The following is a 17,981-nucleotide window of genomic DNA, read 5'->3' as shown; positions in this document are numbered from 1 at the left end:
TTTCTAGGTATCCTGTAGAAGCCCCACAACCCCGCTTAGAATCAAACCCCTCGGCGCTTTACGTTTGCAAAGGTCATATGTCAAGGCATGTCGAGGTACGTCGAGGTATGTTCAGGTGAGGCGTTTAGTCGGTGAAGTTGATGGATGATATAGGCTGTGGTCAGTTTGTCTCAGCTGGAACACATGCGAAGGATACCACCAATGGTTTTTGGCAGAAACAAGTGGCGCCGATCAGTAAATAAGTGTCATGGAGTACCATGATGAACTATACTCTCTTGAAGAAAATCTGCAACATTGCTAGCTCACGTTAAAGCTAATGGACCCGTTGAGAGTGTACCTGGACGTCGAAAAGGTACAAGCAAGTTGACACCAATGCGATATCAAGGTTCGGGTGAATGTCAATAGGCTGAAAGGCCACCAGCAGGCGACGCAAATGGCCTTTTCCTACCTTCGCACTGGTCACAACAGGCAACATACCAGGCCTACAGAAACAGCTTGCACACCCGGCCATATGTATGCAACACGCCGAGATGGCCGGGGATTGGCAGGTATTTCTTCAAGATGCCCGAGCGGAGCCACTAGGGCAAAAAAAGCAGGCCCATCGGAGTGGAATTTGCGGTGATTGTGATAGAGTGCTCTCTCGCACACATGAAACGCTCGTAGGGAGGAATTCTGGTTTGCTGAGTCGAGGTCTGCAATCAATGATCATACCGAGAGATCATGGCAGTGTTTGTGGGTGATGTTGACAAATTCTCAAATGGGGAAGAGAAAGGAAAAACAGTTGGTCTCACTCCGATCAGGCGGCACCACAGGATGAAGAGACAAGCAGCCCACATCGTGGTGCAGCCACCCGGACTTGTGCGTGACTGAACGAATACTCTTGCAGATGTAAAGGCCGAGGCCTAGTCGGCCTGAGGCATTATTTTTTCTAGCAAAGAAAGCCAGAAAAAAAGCAAGATGGTTGGTCAGGACTGTGAAATGCCGACTGTATAGGAAACGGCAAAAATTGCCAACAGCCCGAGCAAGTGCCAAACACTCACATTGAGTGATGTACTAGTAATTATTTTTTCCCGGTAGCCAGCATAAGTAATGACGAGTTCGTAGTCTTGCTGTTTGGCTAGGACAACACCGGCACCAGTCTGCAGACATGGGTGAGAACTTGGCTTGGAGCTGATGCATCGAGATGGGCTAAAATTGGTGGCAATATCAGCAACGTAATCAACAAAAGGCTCTTGTTTGGGCAGGACACCAACCAAAGGCAACATTGTGGATGGGCTATATACGACTGCAAATTGTTTAACTAAGAGGTGGAAATGCGATCAAAGACCAGCAATTCTCCGGATATTCTTCTTCGACAGGGGATCAGCGAAGTCCTTGCCAGTGGGGATTTTACCCAGCTTCGGTTGTACTTTTGAGGCATCGCATAGGTGGGCAATAATGGTGAGCGGGCTCCAGTCGAACTGACACTTGGTGATAGTATTTAGCTGGAGATACACTTGACAGAAAGCAGCAAAAAAAAATGCAGAATGCAGAAAAGCTTTCGAGGTAAAGAGAATGGAGGTGAAAAGGCCACGGCACTGTCAATCCAAGCAGCAGAGACAAGTTGCCCACTCACAGCCCTGAAGGCGAGCCCCATCATCTGCTTGAAAATGGCAAGGGCATAACAAAGCCCCACAAGCGTGACTACAAAGGGGCTCTGAAACACCTTCCGAGGAGAGCACATCAACTCACTCAATCACTGCATAGTGTTGTCATGAAAACCTGAGCCAAATACACTTCTACATGTAGCAGAGAACCCATTATCACGCGCGAAAGTTAGCGAGCCCTTCTCGGAGTCTTTTTCATGCTCACACCCTCCTCAGTCGCTCACAACAGTGTATACCAGTTGAGAGATGGCTATTGGTTGGATTCTTTCAGACATCAGGCATCTACCATGGTCGCATCAAATGAGCCGCATGGCTCCAGCAGGTCAGGAAGCTCTGCAAGGAAAATCTGCAGTTTTTGCATTTTTCGTTTACTGCATAAAACTTTTGCAGTATATATTCCTGTGAATGTGTGTCAGTGCAAAGTTGCATACAGCAGGAAAACTGTACAATGGAGGCGGTGGGTCAGGTCTCCAGGCAATATCGGGCAATGTGTTCCGGATACCGAATTCTTGGCATTTTTCTTCGAAGCGGAAGAGGAGTGGTCCGATTGCTTGAGATTTTTGTTGAACAATTGCTTGGAAAGGCACTTCGCAACTATGGGGTAGCAGAGACATTTTGGTAGTGAACGGATTTTTAAAGGGGCCCGAAAAGGGCTCTAATAAAGTTACAGTATGACTACAGCGTTAAAGCACACCGCTTCACGAATATTGTCCTACAAGAATTTTTTTAATGCGCTTTGTAGAAGCTGCGTTATCTATAATCAAAATTTGAATTTCAGCACTTTCGCGCCTTTCCCTCTTTCTTGTCACTTTTTGTACGCTGTAAGGTCGGCGCTCCTTCGCTGGCCCCACCTGCGGGGGCGGAGCTTCCTGACTCGCCAGAGCTACACCTCTTATTGGTAGCGGCCATGGTAGCTGCCTGACGACTCGAAGAATCTAGCCAATAGCCACCTCTCAACTTGTATACGCAGATGCGAGCGACGGAGGAGGGTGTGAGCATAAAAAGTCGCCGGGAAGAGCTCGCCAACTTTCGCACATGATTGTGGGTTCTTCGCTGCTTGTAGAAGGGTATTACTTGGCTCAGGTGTTCATTACAACACAATTCAGTGATTGAGAGAGTTTATGTGCTCTCCTCGGAAGGTGTTTCAGAGCCCCCTTAAGATACGTGCATGTCAGCACGGTTCTTCCATTTGCAAGGGATGGTTTGTTGCATTCTTCGTATAGACTGCAGGGTGATGTCCTGTTCATCTGCTTTTTCGTTGGCCAGAATGCCACTGTGTGCTGGTATCCACTGAAATGTTATGCAGTGGCGTGTGGCAAAAGCCAAATGATATAGATAGCTGTAGTCAAGGGAAACTGGCTGATGATTGGTTTTCTTCAGCAGCAGAAGTACTTGCTGTTGGGCTAATTGATTCATCATAACATTTTGAAGGGCGCAAAGGAACAAGCCCAGGAAGACACGGAGACAGAAAGAGCACCTACTACCTAGTTTATTGCGGAAAACACCACCTCTATATGCCAGTACATTATCATCATCAGTGCGTTATCATAGCCAGGACAAGCTATCAAGAAAAAAAAGTTTGGTTTGTTTGTAGGGGTTTAACGTCCCAAAGCGACTGAGGCTATGAGAGACGCCGTAGTGAAGGGCTCCGGAAATTTCGACCACCTGGGGTTCTTTAACGTGCACTGACATCGCACAGTGCACGGGCCTCAAGAATTTCGCCTTCAAGAAATTCAGCCGCTGCGGCCGGGATCGAACCCGCGTCTTTCAAGTCAGCAGCCGAGCACCGTAGCCACTGAACCACCGCGGCGGGGCAGAAGAAAAAAAAAAAAAAGTATACGTACAGAAAAAGATCATATTTATGCATAAAGGCAGCGAATTGCTACTCACAGAACAAGGCATGAATAAAATTTACGAACACGATAACAAGATGGGATGACATGATCTAAACATATCCATCTAAAAAATCCAGTTCCCAGCTGCTGCGTTTAACCGACGAAGTGCTTATGCACGTGGGCCCACCTTTCTGTACGTAAAATGCTTCGATAACTTCCCTTTCAACTCGCTCTCTGCCCCTTCCAGCACCGGTCCGCAACCTTTACAATCTCTGCAGTGATCAGGGAGGTTCCCCCTTTCATTGTTTTTTATTGTCCATTTGTGCTCACTCACTCTCTCATTGAAACAATGGCCGGTCTGCCCAATGCAGACACACCCACACTTTAGCAGTATCTCGTAGATGACCTCAGACCTGTATTCCGTTTAACACTGCGTATGCTTGATAGCACACCTTGGGGGTCGTTTGTTCATCATGGAGCCAATCTTTCCAAGCTAACATGTTGCTGAAAACACCACATTCACTCCATAACGACCCCCTATCTTCTTGATGTTGTGCGCTACTCTGTGCATGTACGGAATTACCGCCAAAGGCCTCTTATCTCGCTGCTTGCTTTGTAGATCGCCGCTCGAAGAGAGTTTAATCTTCTGCAGCAAAGCTTCGCAAAAGAGCAGTTATCACAAGGCAGGGATAGCCAGCGTTGTTCAATCTCTGAAGCTGCTTATTAAAGCCAGCCTGCACACAGTGATCATATGATTTTGAGAGAGCGGCGTGTAAGCACGTCATGGCAATACTAGAATGGGCACTGCTGAACGGCATGACGCTTTTCTTGAAGCGGGGGTTATACAACCAACACTCATGATCTACACCAGTGAAATCAAACTGAACGTCCAGAAACTGGATCTTGCCCTCTTGACCCCTTTCTTATTAAGAACTCTGATTCGGTTTTAACTGAAATGAGGTCTGGATTACACAAAGTTGGTTGGTTTTATGGGGTTTAACGTCCCAAAGCGACTCAGGCTATGAGAGACGCCGTAGTGGAGGGCTCCGGAAATTTCGACCACCTGGGGTTCTTTAACGTGCACTCACTCACTCGCACACAAAGCATCATGTGCGTTCTCAATAGATGTGGAAAACTTATATTAATCTGTTCCTCACAATGGCCGCTTTACGACCACTTGTGAGAGCATAAATGGTTTTGATGAAATAAGGTTCCAGAACGCTATTGGAATCACCAGTTACAGTTTTATTTCTTTGCTTGAATTTTACCTGCAATCCACTGTCATTGATTTTAACCAGAAGTTTTATTTGCAAAGAACTGGTATTTGCACTGGCTCATCTATTGGCCCCATTTTAACCGACATCTTTTTAGCTTCTATTGACCAGCGCATCTGTGCGCAGTTAAACCGGACACCTGTTAAAGATTTTCCGCTTTGTTGATTATTTTATTCCTTTTGACCCGCCTACGTCTTTAAACTTTCAGAGAATCCCCAATGCCTCTACCTTCACTCAAAAACTGCTGCAAGGGGGCAAGATCCAGTTCCTGGACGTTCAGTTTGATTTCACTGGTGTAGATCATGTGTGTTGGGTGTACAACCCCCACTCCAAGAAAAGCCTTATGCCATTCAGCAGTGCCCGTTCTAAACTGGTGAAACGAAGTATTGCCATGACGTGCTTACACGCCGCTCTCTCAAAATCATGTGATCACTGTGTGCAGGCTGGCTTTGATAAGCAGCTTAAGAGATTGAACAACGCTGTCTATGCCTGCCTTGTGATAACCGCTGTTTGCGAAGCTTTGCTGCAGAAGATTAAACTCGCTTCGAGCGGCGATCTACAAAGCAAGCAGCGAGATAAGAGGCCTTTGGCGTAATTCCGTACATGCACAGAGTAGAGCACATCAAGAAGATAGGGGGTCGTTATGGCGTGAATGTGGTGTTTTCAGCAACATGTAAGCTTGGAAAGATTCTCTCCATGATGAACAAACGACCCTCAAAATGCGCTATCAAGCATATGCAGTGTTAAACGGAATGCAGGTCTGAGGTGATCTACGAGATACCTCTAAAGTGTGGCCGTGTCGGCAAAGTTTATCGGCAAAGGCAGAGAGTGAGTTGAAAATCTAAGGTCATCAACGAGATACCTCTAAAGTTGGTTGGTTGGTTTTTGGGGTTTAACGTCCCAAAGCGACTAAGGCTATGAGAGACGCCGTAGTGGAGGGCTCCGGAAATTTCGACCACCTGGGGTTCTTTAACGTGCACTGACATCGCACAGTACACGGGCCTCTAGAATTTCTCCTCCAAAGAAATTCTAGCCGCCGCGGCCATGATCGAACCCGCGTCTTTCGGGACAGCAGCCGAGCACCATAACCGCTGAGCCACCGCGGCGGCATACCTCTAAAGTGTGGCCGTGTCGGCAAAGTTTATCGGCAAAGGCAGAGAGTGAGTTGAAAGTCTGAGGTCATCTACGAGATATCTCTAAAGTGTGGCCGTGTCGGCAAAGTTTATCGGCAAAGGCAGAGAATGAGTTGAAAGTCTGAGGTCATCTACAAGATACCTCTAATGTGTGGCCGTTTCGGCAAAGTTTATCGGCAAAGGCAGAGAGTGAGTTGAAAGTCTGAGGTCATCTAGAGATGCCTCTAAAGTGTGGCCGTGTCGGCAAAGTTTATCGGCAAAGGCAGAGAGTGAGTTGAAAATCTGAGGTCATCTACGAGATACCTCTAAAGTGTGGCCGTGTCGGCAAAGTTTATCGGCAAAGGCAGAGAGTGAGTTGAAAGTCTGAGGTCATCTACGAGATACCTCTAAAGTGTGGCCGTGTCGGCAAAGTTTATCGGCAAAGGCAGAGAGTGAGTTGAAAGTCTGAGGTCATCTACGAGGTACCTCTAAGGTGTGGCCGTGTCGGCAAAGTTTATCGGCAAAGGCAGAGAGTGAGTTGAAAGTCTGAGGTCATCTACGAGATACCTCTAAGGTGTGGCCGTGCTGGCAAAGTTTATCGGCAAAGGCAGAGAGTCAGTTGAAAGTCTGAGGTCATCTACGAGATACCTCTAAGGTGTGGCCGTGTCGGCGAAGTTTATCGGCAAAGGCAGAGAGTGAGTTGAAAGTCTGAGGTCATCTACGAGATACCTCTAAGGTGTGGCCGTGCTGGCAAAGTTTATCGGCAAAGGCAGAGAGTGAGTTGAAAGTCTGAGGTCATCTACGAGATACCTCTAAGGTGTGGCCGTGCTGGCAAAGTTTATCGGCAAAGGCAGAGAGTCAGTTGAAAGTCTGAGGTCATCTACGAGATATCTCTAAGGTGTGGCCGTGCTGGCAAAGTTTATCGGCAAAGGCAGAGAGTGAGTTGAAAGTCTGAGGTCATCTACGAGGTACCTCTAAGGTGTGGCCGTGCTGGCAAAGTTTATCGGCAAAGGCAGAGAGTGAGTTGAAAGTCTGAGGTCATCTACGAGATATCTCTAAGGTGTGGCCGTGCTGGCAAAGTTTATCGGCAAAGGCAGAGAGTGAGTTGAAAGTCTGAGGTCATCTACGAGATACCTCTAAGGTGTGGCCGTGCTGGCAAAGTTTATCGGCAAAGGCAGAGAGTCAGTTGAAAGTCTGAGGTCATCTACGAGATACCTCTAAGGTGTGGCCGTGCTGGCAAAGTTTATTGGCAAAGGCAGAGAGTGAGTTGAAAGTCTGAGGTCATCTACGAGATACCTCTAAGGTGTGGCCGTGCTGGCAAAGTTTATTGGCAAAGGCAGAGAGTCAGTTGAAAGTCTGAGGTCATCTACGAGATACCTCTAAGGTGTGGCCGTGCTGGCAAAGTTTATCGGCAAAGGCAGAGAGTGAGTTGAAAGTCTGAGGTCATCTACGAGATACCTCTAAGGTGTGGCCGTGCTGGCAAAGTTTATCGGCAAAGGCAGAGAGTCAGTTGAAAGTCTGAGGTCATCTACGAGATACCTCTAAAGTGTGGCCGTGTCGGCAAAGTTTATCGGCAAAGGCAGAGAGTCAGTTGAAAGTCTGAGGTCATCTACGAGATACCTCTAAAGTGTGGCCGTGTCGGCAAAGTTTATCGGCAAAGGCAGAGAGTGAGTTGAAAGTCTGAGGTCATCTATGAGATACCTCTAAGGTGTGGCCGTGTCGGCAAAGTTTATCGGCAAAGGCAGAGAGCGAGTTGAATGGGAAGTTATCGAAGCATTTTACGTACAGAAAGGTGGGTCCACGTGCTTAAGCACTTCGTCTGTTAAACTCGGCGGCCGGGGACTGGATTTTTTAGATGATCATGTATAGATCATGTCATCCCATCTTGTTAACGTGTTCGTAAATTTTTTCATGCCTCGTTCTGTGAGTAGCAATTCACTGGCTTTTATGCATAAATATGATCTTTTTCTGTACATATATTTCTTTGTTAGCTTGTCTTGGCTATGATAACGCATTGATGATGATAATGTATTGGCATATAAAGATGGTGCTTTCCGCAATAAACTCGGTAGTAGGCGCTCTTTCTGTCTCCGTGTCTTCCTGTGTTTGTTCCTTTACGCCATTCAAAATTTCATAATTTTCTTCAGCAGGGTGAACAGGATCTGTAGAGATGCTTTGGAGTCGGTAAAGATAACCCAGCTGCTGGGAGTTTGGTGCAGGATATAGGTAACAGCTTCTTTAATGCCATGAAACTCAGCTGTTGTAGAGGATGTCTTCCGCTGCAGCCGGTAAAAAAGAACATGGCTTGTTAAGGGCACATAAACGCCACAAGAAGAAGTTGCCTGTGTAGTTGAACCATCGGTGAAGATGTGGGTATACTGCATATATTCCTCAGTTAAGTATCCGAGAGTAGCTTGCAGAAGCGCTGCATGTGGGATGCGGCTCTTCGTAAGCACGCCTGGAACAAACTGCTTAACCTTTCGAGGCGAGAGTGGCCAAGGGGTCAGAGGCAGTAATTTCTGTGGCTGTTAAATGGGGGGGGGGCATGAGCTGCACGGCTTGGCCAAAGCCAGAGTTGGCGTGGGTGAGGTTGACGCGGTGTGGGAAGTGCTTCTTCCCTTGGATGACGTGGCGGAGATATGTACGCATAGTTTCCTCGGTGGCAATCACATCTAGCTGGAGACAGCCCGCTTCCGCTACTGTTCCTGATGCAGAGGAACCCTTTGGGAGGCCAAGGCATATCCGCAGGCAGTTGTTCCTCACGGCCTCGAGAATCTTCTTGCTTAATCTTTGAAGCACTGGTAGACAGTAGCGCAAGGTTCGTTCAACATTGGCTTTTTCAAGCAGACCCATTGAGCGGCAGTTGTTGCCCTGCCGTGTTCCCGCCATGAACCTGAAAACTTGCGATGCTGCACTGATCCTATCGCGAAGTTTTTAATCTGAGGTGACCACGAGAAATTGCTGTCTATCACAACATCTAGGAATCACTAAGCTCGTACATAAGATAGTGACCGTCCAACTAGGAAGAGCGGCTATCGAGAGATGGTTTTCTTGCAAAAGCCATGACAACACACTTTTCTGGAGAGAGACGAAGACCTCTGGGAGCTAGGTACATCGGATTTGCAGTAATGCTCTCTGAAGACGTTGCTGAGTAATATAGCGCAAACGTGACGCGCTCCAGATGCAGATATAATCTGCATAAATCGTTATGTGTATTCCTCACAGAAGGTTTCTTGTTATGTGTATAAGCGTAAGATTGAAAAGGAGAGAGCTGAGCTCCGCTCCCTGAGGTACGCCCCTCTGCACTGCGTGAAAGCTAGTTGGACTGTTTGGAGTGTTCATAAAAATTTTTTGTTCTTTTAAACAGTGTCCAATCCACTTGTACAGCTTTCCTCCGAGGCCTAAACTGGCCAAGGCTGCGAGAATGGCATGGTGAAAAACAGAGTCAAAAGCGGACTTGATGTAAAAAAAAAAACGGCTGCCCGGATGCACCCAGCATGATGTTACTCTTCGAATGATGAGACGAGGACTATGACATCAGTTGCAGACCTATTTTGGCAGAATCCATTCATTTCTTGGGGATACTCATTGCAGCTTTCGAGGAACTAAATGATGCACTTGCAGATCATTCATTCCATAAGCTTACCTACGCAGCTCAATAGGGCAATGGGCCAGAAGGATGCGTAGCTTGTTGGCTGCTTACAAGGTGCCGGAACAGGCACAACTTTCGGCAGCTTCCATTCTGTGGGGACCTCACCAGTCATCCAAGAATTGTAATATTCCAGGAGTCAAAGACGGGAGTTGTGGGGTAGCTTTGCGATGGTGTCATAGGTCACTTCATCGTGACCCAGAGACGTGTGTCTGTTTGATTCCGCAATAGCTGAGGATAGCTCTTAAATTGTGAAAGGCAGGTCCAACGCTGGTACTGCCACCTGTGGGATGCCGGATTGACCATGTGCGGAGAGTGTCGAAGGCCCTGATCCCGCTGACAACAGTCGGCAGTATTCTGCTAAAACTTCCTTTTAGGGATTTCCGTTCATGCAGAGAGAGTGCAGCGAAGGGGTGAAGCTGTTGGAGTGGCGTGCGCATACCTCTAACAATCCACCAAATGTTGGATACTGGCTGGCGCACATCCAGCATAGAACAAAAGTCACGCCATCTTTGCCGACTGAGTTGATCCAGGTAGCGCCAAATGTGGAGTTGTGCCTGTTGGCAGGCACAAAGGTGTTCAAGGTTTTTTTGTCTGCAAAGCTTTCCTATCAGCTCGCCTGCAAATAGCGCACAGCCTTTGAAATGCCTCATCATTTGAAGGTTGCCTATCATTTTTAGCTGTAATTCGTGCACTTTCTTTTAGGCAATGAGCCATTGCAGATAATAATTCCTCATTTCGGGTTGCGGCAGTAATTCCTCTGCTTGCAGCGTCCTTGTATGCATCCCAGTCAGTAAATTTTATAAGGAATTTCTTTGGTGCTGTCTGCGCACAGACAGCTGATATGAGGACTGGGTAACGATCACTTCCGCGTGTTTCCAAATCGGTGCACCAGTTAAAGCTTGAACTTGTCAGAAAGGTGATGTTAATGCTGCTGGCAATCATCGTTAAGTTTCGGAGGCAGATTATGCTGCCATCATTTAGCGGCTTAATAGAATGTGCTGAGAGAAGTCCTCCTACCTTGGCACCTCGGGCACATGTGTGTGAGCTGCCCCAAATTTCATTGTGAGCATTAAAGTCTCCACATATAATATACGAAGAGGGCATCCTTGCTATCAAGAACAGTAACTATGCTGCAAGGGACACAGCAAGGCAGAGGCTTTTACACAACACAGTTTTTTTGCATTTGAGCCCCATTATATGCAACGGTCAAAGTTTTTACTTAAACTGTTACAAATTTAGCATAAACAATCACAGCAGCTCACTGCTGCTACACTGCCTTATAACAATGGCACCTGTACTCAATTATCTGCCAAATCCTCACACAGCTACCAGTCAACACAATGCACAAGCCACTTCACTTGCTGCCGCTAGAGTGACAAGAACAGACAATGGAAAGACAATGAACAGAAGGACGCAAACACTTAGCAGCAAGCACGATTAGATTGAAGCCCTGGCATTAAATAATGTCGACCTATGCATGAGGTTACTGAAAAGTGAAGATGGCAATTACTGTTCAAGTTTAAAGCAGCCTTAAAAATAAAATACGAGAATGGAAAGACAATCAGAACCTGGTCTAAAGCTATAAAATAAAAAGAATGCAGTGCACAAGCCTGTGCTGTAAAACAGTTTAAAAAAAAAGGCATGCAGGAAACACTAACATCACAAAAAAGTTTCCAATCCCTGCAAAATGAACTGCAAGAACTGAAAAGCTAGTAAGCAAAATAAAGACTAGGTTGCACAAAGTCTAAAACCTCCAATAATGAAATTCTACAAGTAATTAACTTATTCTCATCAGCTACAATTTTTTTTAATCAGCCAAGAATATCAAATGACTCATCAACGACTGCTTTCATGCTGTGTCACTATCATTGCCTTATTCATTTAGCATCGGTAAAGCACCACTAATCAACAGAAGAGTTAATACATTAAGCTAAGTTGCACACAATTTTAATGGGCACTCTAGGTTTCCAAAACACTGACATGATTACAGTAGTCGGTAATGCGAAGTTTGAGCACAGCTCTTCACACGCCGCCTGCCACCACTGGCAGGTGGAGTGTTATGTTGCTAGCCACGTACCGGGATCTTCCCGTGGCAGCCACCTTCCAGGAGACGTTTCGCTCTACTACTAAGACAACCGGTTACACCGACAACGCCAACTACGACGCGGAACGCAAAAACGGGTGCCAAAGAGCTGCACTCTAAAGCCACAGTGCTAACTTTAAAAAAAAAAAGGCTCTCTTCAGCTGAGCACCTCTTCTCTAGAAGGTAGAACCACTGTCAAAATTTTAGAGCCCAGGAGTGTTTGCTTCCAAGCCAGGTAGTGGGGCTCTTGAAGCATCCGTGGAAGACCCAAGTTTCTCGTGGGGTTAAGACAAGAGTTCCCCTACGCTTCAAGAGATTTCGAACAATGGCAATGCATAATAAGCCGCACTGTGCAGCCAAAGAAGCAAATCCCCTGGGCTCTAAACTTTTAACAAAAGGCGTGCCTTTGGCACCAGTTATCAAAGTGGTAAGGAACTAATATCAGATGATGACCATGAAGGAAGGGAGCCTTCATGAGCCTTAACCAGGTGACACTGACCAGAACTTCAAAACTAGACAAATGGCTCTGCTTCATTTTAACCAGTGCACTGCCACACATTTTTGCAGTCTAACAAAAGTTTGCATGTAAATCTACTCACAGCAAGATTTTTACTGGTGTTGTGAGATCCTCTCCAAGGCATGATAGTTAAAATGTCTCATCCTATTTGCTACACTGGCAACAGCTCATATTAGGCACCAACACACTATAATACACCTGCAATTAGCCAATGCTTTAGTTTTTTCAATTTACCATCATTGTGCACTGTCTCTTATTAAACGTGACAACCCCAGAAACATCAGTTCCCCAATGCTTAGCTAATTTCAATTCGAATGTTTCCTTCTAGTTTATGCTTAACACTATGTCACCATGTATCACCTTGTATCAAGACAAACGTCTGCCAAAAAGTATTAACAGCTTAATACCAGTTCTTCGCAGGGCATATATCTCCTGTAACCCTATAATCCCAGGGCAAAAATTGTAGGGAATTTTCAGATACTTATGTAGGGACAATAACTCCCTACAGCAGCGCTTCGTGAGTAGCAAAGCAGGAATAAACCTGATTAATCCCAGCCATATCTCGGTTAGAAGGTCCCGGCGCTAAATGACTGCAATGATGGATATTTCCGGCCGCGAAAGATTATGCTCAAGCACCTAAGTTCTAGCAGAGCCCATGCAGATACGACTCACTTTGCAAGACCTCGAACAGCGCTACGGTCAGTTTTTGAACTTTCAAACGACTTCAGCAGATATTAACTCTGCTAATTCAGATTACTATGAAAACGAAGACATTTCCTGTGATGACTGTGCATTCAGTACTCCCCAGTCTTTTAGGTTAGGCACTGTTTTAAGGAAAGTAAACTGAGTTGCAAGAACCAAAAATAAAACTGCCCAGTTTTAATCAACCAGCGCTCTCGTGTGAGCACAGGACATGCAAGCTAACGCTTTGACATTACAACGCTAAATACTAATACGTTGATTTCGGCTGAATTCAAGAAACGGCAGTGCCACTCTACAGCATACAAAGAAAAAAAAATGAATCAGACAACTTCTGGCGTACACTTACCTTCAGACATGTCCAAGAGCGCGAGTCCACACAGAAGAAAAACTTGCGGCACTACAGCCGACACTGTTCCTTGCCCCGCAGTGGTCAGGCGACGCCAGCCCTAACAGAAGAAAAAAACTAAGTTTTCACTATCGACCCTCCCAATCGCTCGACTGTTACGAAGGCACGTGATAAATGATAAGCATGCGGGAAGGAAAATGATGTGTGCAACGGACAACGGTATGTCACCGCCCACCTAGGGACGAGTAGTGAAAGTTATACGGGCACTGTAATGCTACGTTCAAAGGCCAACTTCAGATAGTTAAACTGACTGACTGGCTGGTGCACGGCCTAAATTTATTACAGCAATTAGTTTGACAATATATTTTCACTTTCCAGCACAACGCCGTAGCCAACGGCTGAAACACACTTCCTTGAGCGTCGCGAAGGTTACAGGCCATTACGCGCACTTCGCTACATTGCTACCATGGCTTTTTCCATAAAATCGACATGTTACCTGAAATTTTGAGGACAAGCCAGCCGACCGCACTCTCAAACAGAATGCGAACGGCGCGAACCCATATCTCAAGCTCCACAACCGCGCTCGGTAGCTCATTTTTGGCAGAGCATTTACTTTGACTAACGTACTACTACGCCGAGCACTGACCCGCAACACAATAACGTAGCACTATGTTGTTACCTTCCATTTGCTGCACAGATTTTAATTTGAGCGACATTTAAAAACCACCCTCCAAGAAACTGTTGGAAGAACATACACAACAAATCAAAATTTCACTTTTCAAAAACGAAGCTACGGTCCTGCGGTCGACCAACCAGTGCAAGGTTCAGTCTCGCGATTACTTTCGGTTTCGCATTCCTGCTCCACCTCAGAAACGGATACACCAAATGCGTGATGCAAGTGAGAACGTGACGAAGTCATCGCTGTAAATTCTCTAAAATCGTCGTTTTGAAACAAAGGTTCGCTCACTCGATAAGCGGCGATGAATGGGGCTGACGCACCACTGCTGGAATGAATACGCAGGAGGAAGAGGGAAACAATACGCCCAGGCGGCGCACAGACAGCGGTCGTTCCGAATGGTAAATGTAACGCGCAAATAGTTGCTGCAAAATGATGCACAGAAACTCAGTAGTAAACAGAATTACGGAGCCATGATTCGGTCTTGAATCTTCACGAAGGGAAAACGAAAGCTCAATACTTAGTTGAAAAACTTCATTGCGCTGCGATGATCTTGGCGGCGCGCACACCCACACATTGCAACAACCAGCTGTCAATCGCATTAAAATACCAACTTGAGCAAAATTCCGAACGGCCTGCTACCCGCACGCTTACATGTTTCATATAAAACAAAAACGCCGCTCACTCACCGTCGCCGACCAAATAAAGAAATGACACAGCCCAGGAAAAACTTTATTGCTTTTTTTTTTTTTTTGCAGTGTAACATTTCCAGTTACTTACTTGGTTTACGGGTTTCTTTGTGCCCTGCATGTGCACCTTGAGACTTCAAAAATATTTCACGTGCTGTAGCGCTGAGCGACGAAAAAGAAACCGCGCGACCACGTGAAAAACGTGTCGCGAGACGAACAGACCTCGCTCAGGTTGCAGTGCCCGTCGGCAGTCCGTTCACTATACAACGGGGCCAAAATTTCGGTCCAGGACTGCCGCATATTGCCCACCCAGTCTCGTATTTCCGGCTACGTGCAGAACAAATGTATTTTCCGCTTCAGGTCTTGGGCTTCGATGTGGACACGATCGTCCTCAAACTACACGGGCTAAGTAACAAACACCAAGGCCTTCTAAGGAAATACTCGGCAACCTCGCCATTTCTATTGCGTGCGCTGCTTGAGCGCACAGACCTCGTTGCTGAAATGGCCAAATTTGATGTGGTCTGTATGAGATTCAGTTGTGGGAGACCACGGCTTCCTCTACGTCCCTGCACACCTAGTGCCCATCTGCGCGAGAGATCTGCACCCAATGGCTGACATAGTGACAGTAAATCAGTTTGAAAGTGAGCTGCTAACGCAGTTACAATCCACGATGAAGGCATGTTGCTTGACACTATGAAAGTGCTGCAGGTGGTGGCGCCAACGTTGCCACATCACTAAGTTCGCTACAGTGGACGGCAACGAGAGTCCACTGGTTGTATTCGCTAGCAAGCACACCGTGAACCAGACGCAAGGGGACACGTCACTCATAAATGCGAATTTCTGCAGTACAGGCGATCCTTTTGCAGCCACCCTTGTCGGCTAGATGGCCAAGTCGAACACAAACCTGCACATATATGCTTTGAAAAAGTCACCAATACAAGCTACACTGAAGACCTACCGACATACCAAAACACGCACACTGATAAAGCCAAGCTGAAGTACACCAGCCACAAAATGTACCTCATTACAAATGACGAAATTGAAGGGGCCAAAGCAGAACTTTGATGTTCATGGCCCTCATCTGCAACTAATTGCCATGTGCAAGTTTGAATAAACATGATGACTGCACAGGATTCAAGACTTCAGTAGTAAACTGCAGGAACAATTATAGCTCGCAATTTTTTTATTCAGTGTTACAAGAGGCAGCCAATGGAGCATAAATGCAGCATAAATTTTGCAATTTTTTATTTACATCTCCACAATGTCATAGCTACAAGATAGTCAACTTTATTTTGTGTAGCCGACAAAAACATCACCGGCAGCATGCGGAGAAAAATGCAGCTGCCAAGTACTCGCAGAGGAAAGGCAAACAACAGCAAGTGGTGAAAACTGGAGTTCCCTTTATTCATCAGAGGGCAGACACTGTTGTGCCTATGTACTCCAAGAAGATGGAGTTCACTATTTAATTTACACCATGAAAATGTCAATGAGACCCCTTGCTGAAGAGCAGTGATGGTTTGTATGGTACTGAAAGGAAGCACAATAAAACGCCTTATGCTATCATGCTGAGGTTTCTTTCACAAAAGTGGCAAGGAAAAAAAAAAAAAGGCCACACAGACATAACAAACTGGTGAAAATAAAAAGAGCTCAAAGGGAACCAACAGCGACCTGTACGTGCAGCTACAGCACCATCCTCCGCTGCAGCCGCAAAAAGGAAGCTGATTGATCAGTAGCGTGGCATCCCACCTCCAGGCCTGCCGGCAGGCATCATGGGTCTCTGGACTTGGGTGCCCATCAAAGGGTGCCGCATGGCCCCAGGAGTAGGTGGGCCACCTGGACCTCTCAGCAAAGGAGGCGGCTGCTGATACTGCTGCCCCGCATGACCGCCAAAGCTGTTGTTAATTCCAGGGGCACTTCCGCCGTATGCTTCGCCGTCTCCATAACCATAGCCAGATGGTGGCTTGGCAGGCTGCTGATTGCTAAGTGCGGGAGATGCCCCAGAAGAATTAGCACTGCTTAGAGTCTTCAGCAGATTGCTACCATTATGGATCAGGTTGTCAAGAGCCTTCTGCACACTTGGGTTGTCAAAGTTAATGTAAGTGGAAGTGGGAACATCGCTTGCTGGAGCTGCTGCCGGTGCCTGCTGCTGCGGTTGCACAGGTGTTGGCAGAGGCGCCTGCTTCACAACAGTGGTTGGACTTATAGGCCCTGGTTGCCCAATCATGCTTAGAATCCGTTGCTGCAGTTCTTGTTGTGTCGGCTTCTCTTCTTCTGGAACAGATAAAAGTTGGGATGGTTACCAAACTGCTTTCTACACAAATAGTTGCTTTGTCATTTCCCAACATCCTCTGCAGGTTAAAAGGCATCACACACATTGCACTCACAAAAAATATAAAAATGGGCAATAACCTGCCACATAATATAGCAGAAGAAAGTTGACCTCTATATACTGTGCTATTTAGTCATTAAAAATAAGTTTAAAATTCCTTTCCAATCCATTCACACCCAAGCTAACCTGTCATTCTCTGAACATACCATATTTTCTCACGTGTAACCCGCAACAATAACTATATTTAAAAAACAACCAAATTGTGGGGGTGTGGGTTTCATGCGGAATTAGAGGGGAGGGGGCTCCCTTCATGTAAAAAAAAAAGTATGAACCTTGTCATCATACTTGACAGCATGACTTCCACGCTCCAAGACTGGACATTTGCCTTAACAAGCTGTTTAGGCACATGTGAAGTGGCTAAATGGACGGGCAATGGCTTATGGTCTTTACATCCTGACACAAGTGGGACACGTCCGAGCACCATACATCACACCGTAGCGCCTCTAAATCACTCATGCAATGAACACAATCATGGCTGACATAGTACGCAAAGCTTACAGTTGTGCGCAATTACCAGCAGCCTGGACAGATTGGAAGATTATGATATCTTTTACAGTGGTGGCAAAGCCTCGAAAGATAGTAGTAACATTGATAATTGAATATGGTTAACTGGGCATGCCAGTAAGGGTTTTTTTTAATCGTGTGGGTCAGAATTAGGGGTGTGGGTTATAGAGGGGCGGCTTATATGCGTGAAAATACAGTACACAAAATGCAGCACTTATGCCAAGCCCTACTTCAAGGCACGTAGAATATGGAACAGACTTCCTAAAGTTCACTTTCCCAGCACTTCTGAAGTGCTTCAAAACACAGCCATTACACTCCACAGCAGAACAAACCCAGATTGGCCATGTGATCTCGACCTAACCTTTCACCATCGCTTGGTGTGCATGAGGGTAGCAAGCATGTGACACAAAGCAACACTGCATAAGAAATCTAAAGGAAAGGGCAAAGCAGAAAGGAAAACCCTCGTTAACACAAGACGTCAATTATCAACAGGAATGCAAGCTATAATGTTGGCCCAGTGTAGTCCTCGTGCATGCTGGAAAGTTCTGCTGTTGCA

The 17,981-nt window shown here is 46.3% G+C and overlaps 1 protein-coding gene and 2 pseudogenes across 6 annotated transcripts in view; 1 reads left to right on the top strand and 2 right to left on the bottom strand.

Annotated features, from left to right (window-relative positions):
• Positions 1 to 15,757, bottom strand: part of LOC149351056 (regulator of microtubule dynamics protein 1-like) — a 48,927-nt pseudogene extending 33,170 nt beyond the window's left edge. The window contains exons 1-2 of the transcript XR_016290496.1: positions 13,664 to 15,757; positions 13,168 to 13,267 (exon numbers count right to left, since the gene is read on the bottom strand). The product of XR_016290496.1 is annotated as a regulator of microtubule dynamics protein 1-like (transcript). The remainder of the gene's footprint in view (positions 1 to 13,167; positions 13,268 to 13,663) is intronic.
• Positions 14,053 to 15,597, top strand: LOC149351057 (pyridoxal kinase-like; annotated as a pseudogene).
• A 155-nt stretch (positions 15,758 to 15,912) lies between the features above and the next one.
• Positions 15,913 to 17,981, bottom strand: part of Neos (nuclear receptor coactivator protein neosin) — a 99,604-nt gene continuing 97,535 nt past the window's right edge. For 4 of the 5 annotated variants that reach the window (XM_089580242.1, XM_089580246.1, XM_089580245.1 and 1 more), the window contains one exon: positions 15,913 to 16,803. In XM_089580242.1, the coding sequence (XP_089436368.1) occupies positions 16,259 to 16,803 (545 nt within the window). In that variant the 3' untranslated portion in view covers positions 15,913 to 16,258. The remainder of the gene's footprint in view (positions 16,804 to 17,981) is intronic. The other variant, XM_089580244.1, reaches the window with a different exon arrangement.

This window comes from Amblyomma mixtum, chromosome 3 (assembly GCF_055824585.1).
Source record: "Amblyomma mixtum isolate Tamu chromosome 3, ASM5582458v1, whole genome shotgun sequence".
In the NCBI taxonomy this organism is placed as follows: domain Eukaryota; kingdom Metazoa; phylum Arthropoda; class Arachnida; order Ixodida; family Ixodidae; genus Amblyomma; species Amblyomma mixtum.
This window is presented reverse-complemented; position numbering and strand designations above follow the sequence as displayed.